Here is a 13,014-nt window from a genome sequence, read left to right on the forward strand (position 1 = left end):
ATGTTTGATGAAGGTGCAAGTGCAAATGGAAATGATGAGGCGACATCAGCTAGTCAAGTGGCGGTTGGAACCCAGGCTGCTGTTCTTAAAATAAAGATTAAGAATTTAAGTGATCGACTCAATAGATTGTCCTCTGAACTTGATCCCGCTCGACTTCGCGATGTTGATGACTACGAGCTGCAAGATTACATAAGCATGGCATCTGACTTGCAGGCGAAATTTGAAACAGTCTATGATAGTTTGTTAGATGTGGGTAGCCAGCGTTGAGCCGACTGAGTCAACTATTGGCAGCTACGGGTGTCCCTTCAACGCGAACGCGGAAATCGAAGCAAGGTTCAGCAGATTCCGCATTGTTCCACCTTCAATTCTGCCGCAGCCGATGATTCGCGTTCTACCTTTGTTGTTCCAAACCACTCTCGATTGCCTCAACTTAAATTGCCGGAGTTTAGTGGAGGCTACACAGAATGGGCCGATTTCTCGAACATGTTCACCACGGTCATTGACAAGGATCCGTATTTGACCAACATTGAAAAACTCCAGCATCTACGGTCATGCCTTAAAGGAACAGCACTGGATACAATTCGCTCCTTGGAAATTTCAAACGCTAATTATGCTGCCGCTTTAGAACTGCTTGATAAGCGTTTTAATAACAAGCGTCTTATTTTTCAGGCACACATCGCTGAAATTTTGGGTTTGAGGAAGGTGGATAAGGGCGCGACGACACAGCTGCGCGATCGATCTCATATCACGTCATCGATGGGAGTTGACAACCGTTGCTCATAGTCACGTGCTGCAAAAACTAGATAGCGCTACGCAAGCTAGCTGGGAGGATGATGCGCCGTTGGACGTCATACCATCATGCGAGCGGTTTACAACCTTCATCGAGAGGCGTTGCCAAAGGCTGGAGCTACGGCAATGTACACGCCTAGCTCCCATGTGGGCCAGAACAACAGTAGTAGAAGAACGTTTGTAGTGACTAGGAATGGAACGAGTGCTTGTGTGTTTTGTGAAGTCGCAGGCCACTCTATTTATAAATGTTTGCAATTCGCAAATTTATCGCCCTCGCTGCGCCTTCACGAAGCCAAGCGGCTTGCGCTGTGCTTAAACTGCCTGCAAAGGGGACATCAGCTGAGAGTCTGCGGCTCCAGCGCTTGCAGAGTTTGTGGAAGCAAGCATCATAGCTTGTTGCATCTTGGCAACACAAGCAGTCACATCGCTGCTTCTAGCTCAAACAATGCACAAGATACCGAAACTTATTCGTCATCCCAAAACACCTTGGCGGCAATTTTATCTTCGCCACTCACTACCGCCCAGCATCTCAAGCACGATGTTGTCCTGCTTGCCACTGCCGTCATCAACGTGAAAAATCGCGCTGGCTCCTTGGTGCCCTGCCGTGCGTTGCTCGACTCTGGGTCGCAGTTGCACATCATCACCTCTCGTCTTGCTCATCAGCTCCAGCTGCGCAAATTCAAGTCAACAGCAATCGTCTCTGGCATTGGTGATGCAGCATTTGCGTCCGATGGTTTTTCGGTCAACATCAATGTCAAATCTCGAGTGTCGGAGTACTCCACATGCATCCCGGCCTTGATTGCACCATCCATCACCGATAATCAGCCTGGCTTCACTCTTGACCCTGCATCATGGAACATTCCATCAAATATACAACTAGCTGATCCTGAATTCTTTAAATCTCAGCAAATCGACATGTTGATTGGAGCCAGTCTGTTCTTCGATCTGCTATGCGTCGGCCAGATTAAACTAGCTGCTGGACTGCCGATATTGCAAAAGACTCGCCTTGGTTGGGTGGCTACGGGAGGTGCTTCACATGCAGGAAAATCATCATTCATGGCCATGAGATCAATGGTGAATCCAGATCTGCTGGTTGACTCACATCTGCATCCGAATGCACAGATTGATGAATTAATCCGTCGTTTTTGGGAATTGGAATGCTGCACCGAGCCTGAGTCCTTACCAAACAAGGAGGAACGCGACTGTGAGGCACACTTTCAGGCCAATTTTAAACGTCTGTCGACTGGCGACTATTCAGTTCGTTTACCGCTACGACTAGGCATGTATCAGCTGGGTGACTCCTATCAACAGGCGGTTCGTCGATTCCTGAACTTAGAAAGAAAACTAGACCGCAATCCAGCTTTGAAAACCCAGTATGCAGCATTTATCAAGGAATATCTTGACTTGGGTCACATGTCACTTGTTACCTTACGCACTGGGCCAATGCAAGTACTACCTGCCACATCACTGCGTGCTGAAGGAGGATAGCACTACAACCAAGCTAAGGGTCGTGTTTGATGGCTCGGCAGTTACTACCTCTGGACACTCGCTGAATGATGCACTGATGGCAGGTCCTACCATCCAACCGAAGCTGTTTTCGATACTGATGCGGTTTCGTACATTTGCAGTCGCCCTGACAGGCGATATATGCAAAATGTATCGATGCGTACGAGTCGAACCCGCAGACAGTTATTTTCAATGTATCTTGTGGCGTGAGTCTCAGCATCAGAAGATACAGATTTACAAATTAGACACCGTCACCTACGGCACAAAACCAGCATCGTTTCTCTCAGTGCGAGCTATGCACCAACTGGCCATGGATGAGCAGAAAACTTTCCCTATTGGCTCTGACATTGTTAAAAGAGATTTCTACGTGGATGATCTCATTTCTGGTGGTAGCTGTGTTCAAGAAGCGATTGAGATATTGAAGCAAACATCTGGACTACTCGCCAAGGGGAACTTTAGGCTGCGAAAATGGTGTTCTAGCGATACAGCTGTACTCCAAAACATACCGGAAGAGGATAGAGAAACGCTGCTTAAGTTTGACGATGGCAGTGACATCACGAAAACGTTAGGCCTCGTTTGGATCCCGCTTCAGACGCTTTCTCCTTCTCGCCACTGAGGTTGCCCTCCAGACTGACAAAACGGTCGATACTCTCCGCAATTGCTCGCTTTTACGACCCACTTGGTCTTGTTGGTCCCGTAATAACAAAATCGAAAATTTTTATGCAGGATCTCTGGAGAGAAAAACTGGACTGGGATGAGAGCCTGCCCGTACACTTAAGCACAGCCTGGGTCAACTTCTGCGCTGATTTTGAGTATACTCAGCAATTCCAGTATCCCCGTCGAGCACTCTCATCAGACAGTACAGTGGAGATTCACGGATTTTGTGATGCCAGCCTAAGCGCTTATGGAGCATGCGTCTATACAGTCTCAAAGTGCCATGGCAACACCAGCGTGCGTCTCTTATGCTCCAAATCGCGTGTCGCGCCTGTGAAAACCATCACTGTACCAAAGCTGGAACTCTGCGGAGCTGCATTATTGGCTCAACTTCTCAGCGAAATATGCCAAATGAAAGTGTTCGACTGTCGGTATTACTGTTGGTCAGACTCTGCCGTGACTTTGGCTTGGATTCGCAATGATGCTTCGAAATTCAATGTTTTCGTTGCCAACCGAGTCGCAGCCATCCAAGAGCTCACCACTGGAATGGAATGGCATCATATTCCCACTGAATTAAACCCGGCGGATATAATTTCACGGGGAGCGCTGCCTAGTGAGCTCTTCCGGTCTCCATTATGGGCCAATGGTCCGAGTTTTCTCAGTAAGGGAAAGGAAGAGTGGCCTGCCTCCTGTGTACCTGTCGAATCCTTACCAGAACTTCGACACAAGGTACTCCTCGGAACTGCAGCGCAACCTGATCTCTCGATCGGCTGCAAGTTCATCAATTCGTTTTCCAAGCTGCAGCGGGTCTTTGCTTATGTTTACAAATTTGTAAATCGAATCCGAGGAGCTGAACTAACTGTTGACCACTTGCATCATGGCACACATTGGTTGCTGCGGTCAGTGCAAATGGCTACTCTTAGCGATGACTACAAGGCATTGAAGGAAGGAAGGCATGTCAAACCGTCTAGCTCAATGGCCTCTCTTGCACCATTCCTTGACGACTTCGGCCTACTCCGCATCGGTGGACGGCTGAAAAACTCGTCGTTGGACTTCTCAGCGCGACATCCGATTATATTGCCCCGTCAGCATCCTGTGACGCGAGCAATCATAGTTCACTTTCATAAACGAAACTTACACGCTGGACCTCGCGCTTTATTGTCTTCGATTCGGCTCCAGTACTGGCCCATTGGCGGTCGAAAAACAGTCTCCAGTATTGTTGCCAAATGCATAATCTGTTTTCGTGCCAAGCCACGATTGGCAGAGCATATAATGGCAGACCTACCAGCTGATCGTCTTGATACATCGTATCCCTTTATGGTCACTGGCGTTGATTACTGTGGACCATTTTACTACAAGAACGAAGTGCGCAACAGGCCACCAGTGAAATGCTATATCAGTCTGTTCATATGCTTCGCTACAAAGGCGGTGCACTTAGAGCTTGTAAAGGATTTGTCCACAATATCGTTTCTAAACGCCCTAAAACGTTTCATCCTGACTCGCTCTCGACCTTCAAGGATCTGGTCTGACAATGCGACAAACTTCGTAGGTGCCAAGAACGAACTAGCAGATCTGAGCCGCCTGTTCCTGAGTGACGAGCATGTCAAGGCCGTTAACGAGTTTTGCCTATCCGACTCAATTGAATGGTTGTTCATCCCTCCTCGCTCTCCGCACTTTGGCGGACTATGGGAAGCCGCTGTGAAGACTGCTAAGCACCATTTTTATCGATCTGTTGGCTCTTCCATTTTGGATTTCGATTCGCTGCGCACGCTCGTCTGCCACATCACGGCAATTATTAATTCTCGACCATTACTTCCACTTTCAGAGCATCCAGGTGATCTTGACGTCTTGACACCCGCACACTTCCTGGGTACAGCGCCAACTTCATCATACATTGAGCCCGATCTAAGGCAGCTTAACTTCAATCGGCTTAATTATTTTCAGCGCGTCACATATCTCCAACAAGTATTCTGGGCCCGTTGGCGCGAAGAATATTTGACGCTTCTTCAACAGCGCTCCAAATGGCGCACTCCTCAGCCTGGACTCTCCATTAACGATGTTGTCCTTGTAAAGGATGAGAATCTACCGCCGCTGAAGTGGCCACTAGCTAGAGTGCAAGAGCTGATCTCTGGATCTGATGGGGTATCCAGAGTTGCTGTGCTTCAAACTGCGACTGGGGTCATACGTAGAGCTGTACGAAAGCTGTGTTTGCTGCCCAAACAGGATGATGTTGAAAGCCCTTGCCTTCCAACGGGGGGAGAATGTTTGGTCAAGTAACAGCAGAGACAACACCGACGGCTGCGGACATCATCCAAGCAGAAAATAACAATCATAATTACAGCCTAAGAGCAAATAGTTTTTGCGCGCTCTTTGTAAGCTGCTGCCCACTCTCTTTCTGCATTGCTTTGCTTTGCATTGACTCCCGCTGCCCTTCGCTCTAACCGGCGAGCGTCTTATTGGAGTTTCGTTTCGTTCGCTTTACATATTGTCATAGTTTTTAGTTTTTCGTTTGATCGCAACCTAGGCACAACTAATTCGAGTTGGCTGCCAAGCAACAATATAAAAACATAATCTCTACTAAGTGCCCTGCGCGGCAATAAATATATTCGAAAACAAATATACATAAGTTTTGAATTTCGCTGCACACAAGCTTATATACTATAACCACCAGATGGGAAAAAGTGTGAAAAAGTGAATCAGCAGAAATGTTTTCTGTTAAACGGAAGACTATCTACAACGTCCTAAAACGCATTGACTATGAAGGTACGTTGGAACCCAAGCGTGGAGGTGGAACTAAGCCTAAAATTGGGGAGCGGACAGAGCGTTTAATGATGAGGAAGGTGGCTCCAAATCCTCAGACCTCAACCAGAGCTCTTGCCAGGGAACTGAAGGATGAATTAGATGTTGCGGTTTCTCATGAAACAGTAAGGCAAGCCATTATTCGCAATGACTACAAATTAAGAGCTGCTTGCAAGAAACCGCTCCTTTCTCAAATAAACATTAAAAAACGATAGTGCTTCGCATATATGTACACTTTTCATTCAATTGATTATAGGGACATCATATTTTGTGATGAAACAAAAATGATGCTGTATTACAATGATGGACCAAGTAGAGTCCATCAGAAGCCGTTAACTTCGGTGGAAAATCAAAATATAATGCCCACTGTAAAATTTGGAAAATTGTCGGTGATGATTTGGGGGTGCATTTCAAGCAGCGGAGTTGGATATTTAGCTTTTATTGAGACCACTATGGATGCGCAGCAATATCTGAATATTTTAAAAAGCCACTTGAGGAACAGCTCTCTTAAGCCACAATTCAGATTTTATTAAGACAATGACCCTAAGCACAAAGCAAATATGGTGCGCATATGGCTTCTCTATAACTGCGGAAAAGCGATGGAGTCCGGACTTAAATCCCATAGAAAATGTATGGAGTTTTCTGAAGAAAAAAGTGGCTAAAAGGCAGCCAAAAACTAAGTCGGAACTTAAAGATGTCATTTTAGATAAATGACAAAAGTTACCAACAAATTATGACTTCCAAAAATTAATACACTCAATGAAAACACGACTACAATGTGTCATAAATGTTAAGTATAAAGTCACTTTTTATACCCTTGCAGAGGGTATTATAATTTTGTCGTGAAATGTGTAACGCATAGAAGGAGACATCTCCGACCCCATAAAGTATATATATTCTTGATCAGTATCAACAGCCGAGTTGATATAGCCATATCCGTCTGTCCGTCTGTCTGTTTCTATGCGAACTAGTCTCTCAGTTTTAGAGCTATCTTTATGAATCTTTGCAGAATTCCTTCATATGTCAAAACCAGCTGGATCGGACCACTATATCATATAGCTGCCATAGGAAAGATCGGTCGAAAAGTAGGTTCTTGTATGAAAAACATTTTTGTTTATAAAGTTATCTTGACTAAATTCGGTATTTATAAGTTTTACTACACTCCCCATATATATGCAAAATCCTATTAAGATCGGACAACTATATCATATAGCTGCCATAGGAACGATCGGTCGAAAAGTAGGTTCTTGTATGAAAAACATTTTTGTTTATAAAGTTATCTTGACTAAATTCGGTATTTATAAGTTTTACTACACTCCCCATATATATGCAAAATCCTATTAAGATCGGACAACTATATCATATAGCTGCCATAGGAAAGATCGGTCGAAAATTAAGTTTTTGTATGGAAAATTTTTATGTGTTTTAAGATATCTTGACCAAACTCGGTATTTATTAGTTTTACTACGCTCCCCATATATATGCAAAATCCTATTAAGATCGGACAACTATATCATATAGCTGCCATAGGAACGATCGGTCGAAAATTATGCTGTTTGATGGAATTTTTTTTGTTTTTCAAGATATCTTGACCAAACTCGGCATTTATTAGTTTTACTATGCTCCCTCCACTTATGCAAAATCTTATTCACATCGGGCTACTATATCATAAAGCTGCAATAGGAACGATCGGTCGAAAATTAAGTTGTTGCATGGAAACCTGTTTTGTTTTTCAAGATATCTTAACCATACTCGGCATTAACTATTTTCCCTGTGCTTCTTAGATACGGGCAAAGCACTATGAGCATTTTGAAAAGGTTGGATCTGCAAGGGTATTAAATCTTCGGTGTGCCGAAGATAGCACTTCTTTCTCGTTATTATTTTTATTTTTATTGTTATTAGCTTGAAATGTTGCAGTTTTAGTCAATGTGTAAACTCATTCTTGACAGACTGTATATATTTAACATCGATTTCGTTCTTAGAGTATAGTTCTCGTACATGGTGGAACTTTATGTCGATGTGCCCACTACGTTTATGTAAAATTGGATTCTTAGCTAAGCACTGTGCACTTTGATTATCGCAATCCAATAAAATAGGCTTGGTTTCTATAAATCCCATTTCATGCAACACTTTTTTAAGATATTGTGCTTCCCTTGCTGCGGTAGATAAGGCCATATATTCGGCTTCGGTACTGCTTACCGCCACCAGACTTTGTTTCTTCGATTCCCACGAAATCGCGCTGCCTGCGCCAATAAAGACATATCCACTATACGATTTACGATCTGCAGCATCGTTCGCCCAGTCTGCGCCAACGTATCCATAGATCTGTTTGCCAGTGTCCTGATAGTGAAGTTTCATATTAGCCGTACCTTTTAGATACCTAAGCACACGCTTCGCTGGCACTTCATGCTTCTTGTGAGGGCTGGCATTTCGTAGTATGTCCGGCCTGGTTGTTATGGCCAAATACATCAAAGAGCCTAACAATGATTGGTAGCTCTTTCCTGCTGCCAATCTCCTTTGATTTTTAACAATTCGTCTTTATTTGAGCTGGCAAGTAAAAGATCATCAACATAAACTGCGATTATATTAATTTCACCTTGCCCATTGCGTATATATACACAGGGCTCGCTGACACATGGAGTAAAACACAGTTTTCTCAAGACTGCGTCCAGTCTACTGTTCCACTCTCTACCGCTTTGCTTTAGCCCATAGAGAGATTTTTTTTTAGCTTCACGACTTTATCAGGGAATTCATCGCTTACAAATCCGTCCGGCTGTTTCATATAAACTTTCTCTGAAAGTTCACTATTCAGGTAGGCAGTAGACACGTCCATCTGATGCACAAGCAACTTATGTTCGACTGCCAATGCCATAATCATACAGTACAGACGAATACCTCACAACTGGAGAGAACGTCTCTTTGGCCACTAATCTTGACTTAAAGCGCTCTACATAAGTTTTCCTTGTCAGCTTTAATGCCAAAAACTCATTTGCAGCCTATAGCTTTCTTATTCGCTGGCAAATCCACAAACTCCCATGTCTTATTGGCTTCAAGTGCCTTTATCTTCTTCTGAATCGATGCTGACCATTCTTGCGTCGCTAACATTTTCAGGAATGACGATTTCCTCTGCCTTCAGCATATACTTGCAATTATACTGCTTACGGGGTCTACCTGGTTTTCCTGTTTTTATCTTTAGTGGACCTGGACCACGAGCTTCGCAGTTTACGGGCGGCTCTGCATCGTCACTTACTGCACTTTCATATTCGTCAGTATCTTCCTTTCCAGTATGTTGTCCTCCAATTTCAATCTCTGCCTGTCTCTGCAGGTCATTCTCAGCCTCAGCCTGCTGATTAACTGTTAAACAATCATCAAACAGCACTGTTTCATTTTAATCTGCTTTCGATAACTTTCTTCGACTCTGGACAAAATTGGCGATATGCTTTTGCTGCAATCGAATATCCAATCATTATATATTCGATTCCCTTCGGACGAAACTTATTTCTGTGTCCCTTATTTAAGACAATTGCTTTTGAGCCGAAGACCTTCAAATGCGACACAGACGGTTTCTTGCCAGTCCAAGCCTCAAATGGTGTTTTGTTAGCCAATATCTTGGTTTCTGACCTGTTGCGTAAATATGCTTACTGCCTCACCCCATAGTGTTTCATCTACGCCCGAGTGTACTAGCATACTTCTGGCCATCTCTACCAGTGTGCGATTTGCACGCTCAGCAACTCCGCTGCGGAGCAGTTGTCTTTTAATTACGTATTCCGACAAGCATTTTTCAAATTCATGACTAACATACCATTGTGCCGCATTGTCTCTCGGCAAACACAACAAAAACGCGCGAAATATTTGGTGGCGAGACTTCAAAAAGTACACAACTGTGTAACGTGAGTAATCATCAATGAATGTTGCGAAGTACCGTGCGCCTCCGGCAGACGGTCGCTTATTGGTCCCGAAATGTCAGTGTGAATCAAACTCAATAGTTGAACCGCACGATTTTCAGATACTTTTGAAAATGGCTTTACACTAATTTTACTATTTGCGCAATTTTCACACAGGTCATCTTTTATTTCAAAATTTTTATTGATTTATTTTAAACCATGCACCATCTCACCACTTGCCATTTTCCTTAACCTGGCCAGATTTAAGTGGCCAAAACGATAATGCCATTTCCTTAACTCACTGCTGCTTGAATTTGACTGCACTGCACTTTTACATGCACTGCTTCATTTTTACGTCAATGGTGAACAAATCACATCTCCTGTAGGCTTGTAGTATATTCACATTTTCTCTGTCTTTTATTATTGCTCTGTTACTATCAAAAATAACTCTGTATCCTTTTTCGACAGCTTTTGATACCGATACAAAGTTTGCTTGGAACTCATTAACATACAAAACATTTAGCAGTTCAAGACAAAAATTTCCCCACTGTAATACACACAGTTCCACTGCCATCGGCAAATATGAAATTTTCTCCTGCCAGCAATATTCTCTAATCTTTGTGCTCTCTAATATCTACGAAACCATGACCTATCACAACAAATGTGAGCAGTGGCGCCACTATCCAGACACCAGTTGTCGCTTTTCTGCACATTCGCAAGTATGGCTCACGACCACTTCATTTCAGCGTTTCTCTCTTTGCCTTCTTTACTTTTCTCTTTTTCCTTGCACTCAGCAATAAAATGACCTTCGCCACCACATCTATACTATTTGTTATTCCTTTTCGGATCTGTTTTCTGATGCGTATTTTTTGTACGCGACACAAACGCTTGCTGCATGCCATTACCCGCTTCTTCGTTGTTCACTTGTTGTCTTTGTCCTTCTTCAATAATCTTGATTTTCAAGTCAGACGAGGACAGCAACTGTTCACGCATTTCGATCGCTACAACAAAGTTTACGAACTTTTTGCTTAGTCCCGTTAACAGCAAAATTGTGAGCATGTTTTCATTTACATATGTTCATTTCGATTTCTTTTAATTTTTCAACTATGTTGGAAAACTCGTTCACATAGTTTTGCACATTTGCACCTTCTGGCATACTCAATCGTAGTAAGCTTTTAAATAACACAATTTTTTTTGCTGGCCCGCGCGGTTGATACACACTTATTAGCATCTCCCATGCTTTGGACGACACGCAATTTTTGGTAAAATTAATCTGCGACGCTTTAACACCCAGCAATATGTTTGCTAGTGCCTTTTCGTCCCGTGTATCAAACTAAGCTTTCTGTTGTGGGCTGACACTTTCATTTTTAACAATGCTTCCGCACACTATCGGCAATAGATCGTTTTGTACCAAAATGCTTTTCATTTGCACTGACCACACCGCGTAATTTTCGTCATTCAACTTTTCGATGGAATATAACCCTTGTCCACCACTCACGTTTATTAATTTTTTTTATAATCTCACACAGTAATTAAAATGAATAAAGCAATTTCGTTTATTAGAGCCCATAACCTGTTAAGTATATGATTTTTTTATTGTGGAACTAATAAGGAAAACGTAGCGGATTTAATGGTGTTTGCTTTTTATTACACATCTGTGCGTCTACATTGTTCGATAGATCGTAAGCGACAGACAGTGGTATACTTAAGAATAAGAATTAGCACAAAGCAAAACAAAAGACTTAAGTGTGACCAGGATTCAAATATAAGTTGTTGCCGAAAACTTATGCACATTTCAATAAATATAATGGGTGAAAAATAAAAAAGTGGCTTTTCCCTGTATACATTTTGACTAAAAGGGGGAAAAAAATAAATTCATATATATTAAAGGAAGAAGGAAGCTAACTATCTTATGAAAAAAGAGAAGGATTAAAATTCAATTTTCTTTACAAAACTAGTCGTAATTGGGTAAGCAAATTTCACATTTCGATTTTCAGGCATATTTGGATGAACGTATACGGCGAAAACGAAAAAAGGGGCTTTTCTCTAAATGTATTTTGATATAAAAGAATTAAGGAAATAGGAATAAATTAAATTGATATATATTAAGAGAAGAAGACAGCTAATTATTTTATGAAAAAACGGAAGGATTAAAATTCAATTATCTCCAAAAAAAAACACGTCGATATTCAGGCATATTTGTATCAATGTAAATGGCGAAATAAGAAAAAAGCGGCTTTTTACTATATATATTTTGATTAAAAGGAATTAAGAAATAAGAACAAATTAAATAGATATATATGAAGAAAAAAAGAAGTTAATGATGTTATGAAAATAGAGAAGGATTAAAATTTAATTATCTATAAAAAACTAGTCATAATTTGATAAGAAAATTTCCTATTTCTATTATCGGGAATATTTGTATCAATATAAAGGGCGTAAAAAAAAGGGGCTTTTCACTATATATATTTTGATTAAGAAGAAAGAAAGGAGAAAATAAAAAATTTAATTAATATGTACTAAGAGAAAAAATAAGCTGAAATTCAATTATCTCTAAAAAAAACTAGTCATATTTGGGTAATCGATTTTCAGGTATATTTGGATCAATATAAACGCAGAAAAAAAGAGGGCTTTTCACTACATTTATTTTAATTAAAAGGAAAAAAGAACAAAAGAAGAAATTAATTTAAGAGAAGAAGGAAGCGTATTATATTATGAAACGAGACAGAAGGACTATATTCGGCACGCCGAAAATTTGATGCCCTTTCAGACCTTACCTTTTCATAATGCTCATAGTGCATTGCCCGTATCTAAGAAGCACAGGAAAAGTAGTTAATGCCGAGTATGGTTAAGATATCTTGGTAGGTCTCCCATTATATGCTCTGCCAATCGTGGCTTAGCACGAAAACAGATTATGCATTTGACTGGAGACTGTTTTATGACCGCCAATGGGCCAGTACTGGAGCCGAATCGAAGACAATAAGGCGCGAGGTCCAGCATGTAAGTTCCGTTTATGAAAGTGAACTATGATTGCTCGCGTCACAGGATGCTGACGGGGCAATATAATCGGATGTCGCGCTGAGGAGTCCAACGACGAGTTTTCAGCCGTCCACCGATCCGGAGTAGGCCAAAGTTGTCAAGGAATGGTGCAAGAGAGGCCATTGAGCTAGATGGTTTGACATGCCTTCAGCATGACATGCCTTCAGCAAAGACCCGTTGAAGCTAGGCGAACGAATTAATGAACTTGCAGCCAATCGAGAGATCAAGTTGCGCAGCAGTTCCGAGGAATACTTTCTGTCAAAGTTCTGGTAAGGATTCGACAGGCACACAGGAGGCAGTCCATTCTTCCTTTCCCTTACTGAGAAAGCTCGGACCATGGGCC

The 13,014-nt window shown here is 42.1% G+C and overlaps 3 protein-coding genes across 3 annotated transcripts; all 3 read left to right on the plus strand.

The window, feature by feature from the left end:
- Positions 1–783, plus strand: LOC135439582 (uncharacterized). The gene is made up of 2 exons (XM_064698316.1): positions 1–238; positions 377–783. The coding sequence occupies exons 1-2, from the start codon at positions 1–3 to the stop codon at positions 781–783; spliced, it is 645 nt and encodes a 214-aa protein (XP_064554386.1).
- Positions 784–858: 75 nt separating this feature from the next.
- LOC135439583 (uncharacterized) lies at positions 859–2,277 on the plus strand. The gene has a single exon (XM_064698317.1). It carries the CDS (start codon positions 859–861, stop codon positions 2,275–2,277), a length of 1,419 nt encoding a protein of 472 aa, XP_064554387.1.
- Positions 2,278–2,590: 313 nt separating this feature from the next.
- Positions 2,591–5,226, plus strand: LOC135439584 (uncharacterized). Its single transcript, XM_064698318.1, has 2 exons — positions 2,591–2,869; positions 3,022–5,226. Exons 1-2 carry the CDS (start codon positions 2,591–2,593, stop codon positions 5,224–5,226), a joined length of 2,484 nt encoding a protein of 827 aa, XP_064554388.1.
- The last annotated feature ends 7,788 nt before the right edge of the window (positions 5,227–13,014 follow it).

The sequence above is a fragment of the Drosophila montana genome, unplaced genomic scaffold (genome assembly GCF_035044405.1).
Source record: "Drosophila montana isolate Dmon_TW-CO22-7 unplaced genomic scaffold, ASM3504440v1 contig_529_1, whole genome shotgun sequence".
In the NCBI taxonomy this organism is placed as follows: domain Eukaryota; kingdom Metazoa; phylum Arthropoda; class Insecta; order Diptera; family Drosophilidae; genus Drosophila; species Drosophila montana.

Excerpts from the sequence above, each read along its gene's own strand:
- LOC135439582 (XM_064698316.1), top strand. The coding sequence starts at position 1 with ATGTTTGATGAAGGTGCAAGTGCAAATGGAAATGATGAGGCGACATCA. Across the intron at positions 239-376 it reads ATTTGAAACAGTCTATGATA|CCGATGATTCGCGTTCTACC; the intron begins GTTTGTTAGATG and ends ATTCTGCCGCAG.
- LOC135439583 (XM_064698317.1), top strand. The coding sequence starts at position 859 with ATGCGAGCGGTTTACAACCTTCATCGAGAGGCGTTGCCAAAGGCTGGA.
- LOC135439584 (XM_064698318.1), top strand. The coding sequence starts at position 2,591 with ATGCACCAACTGGCCATGGATGAGCAGAAAACTTTCCCTATTGGCTCT. Across the intron at positions 2,870-3,021 it reads TCACGAAAACGTTAGGCCTC|GATCTCTGGAGAGAAAAACT; the intron begins GTTTGGATCCCG and ends ATTTTTATGCAG.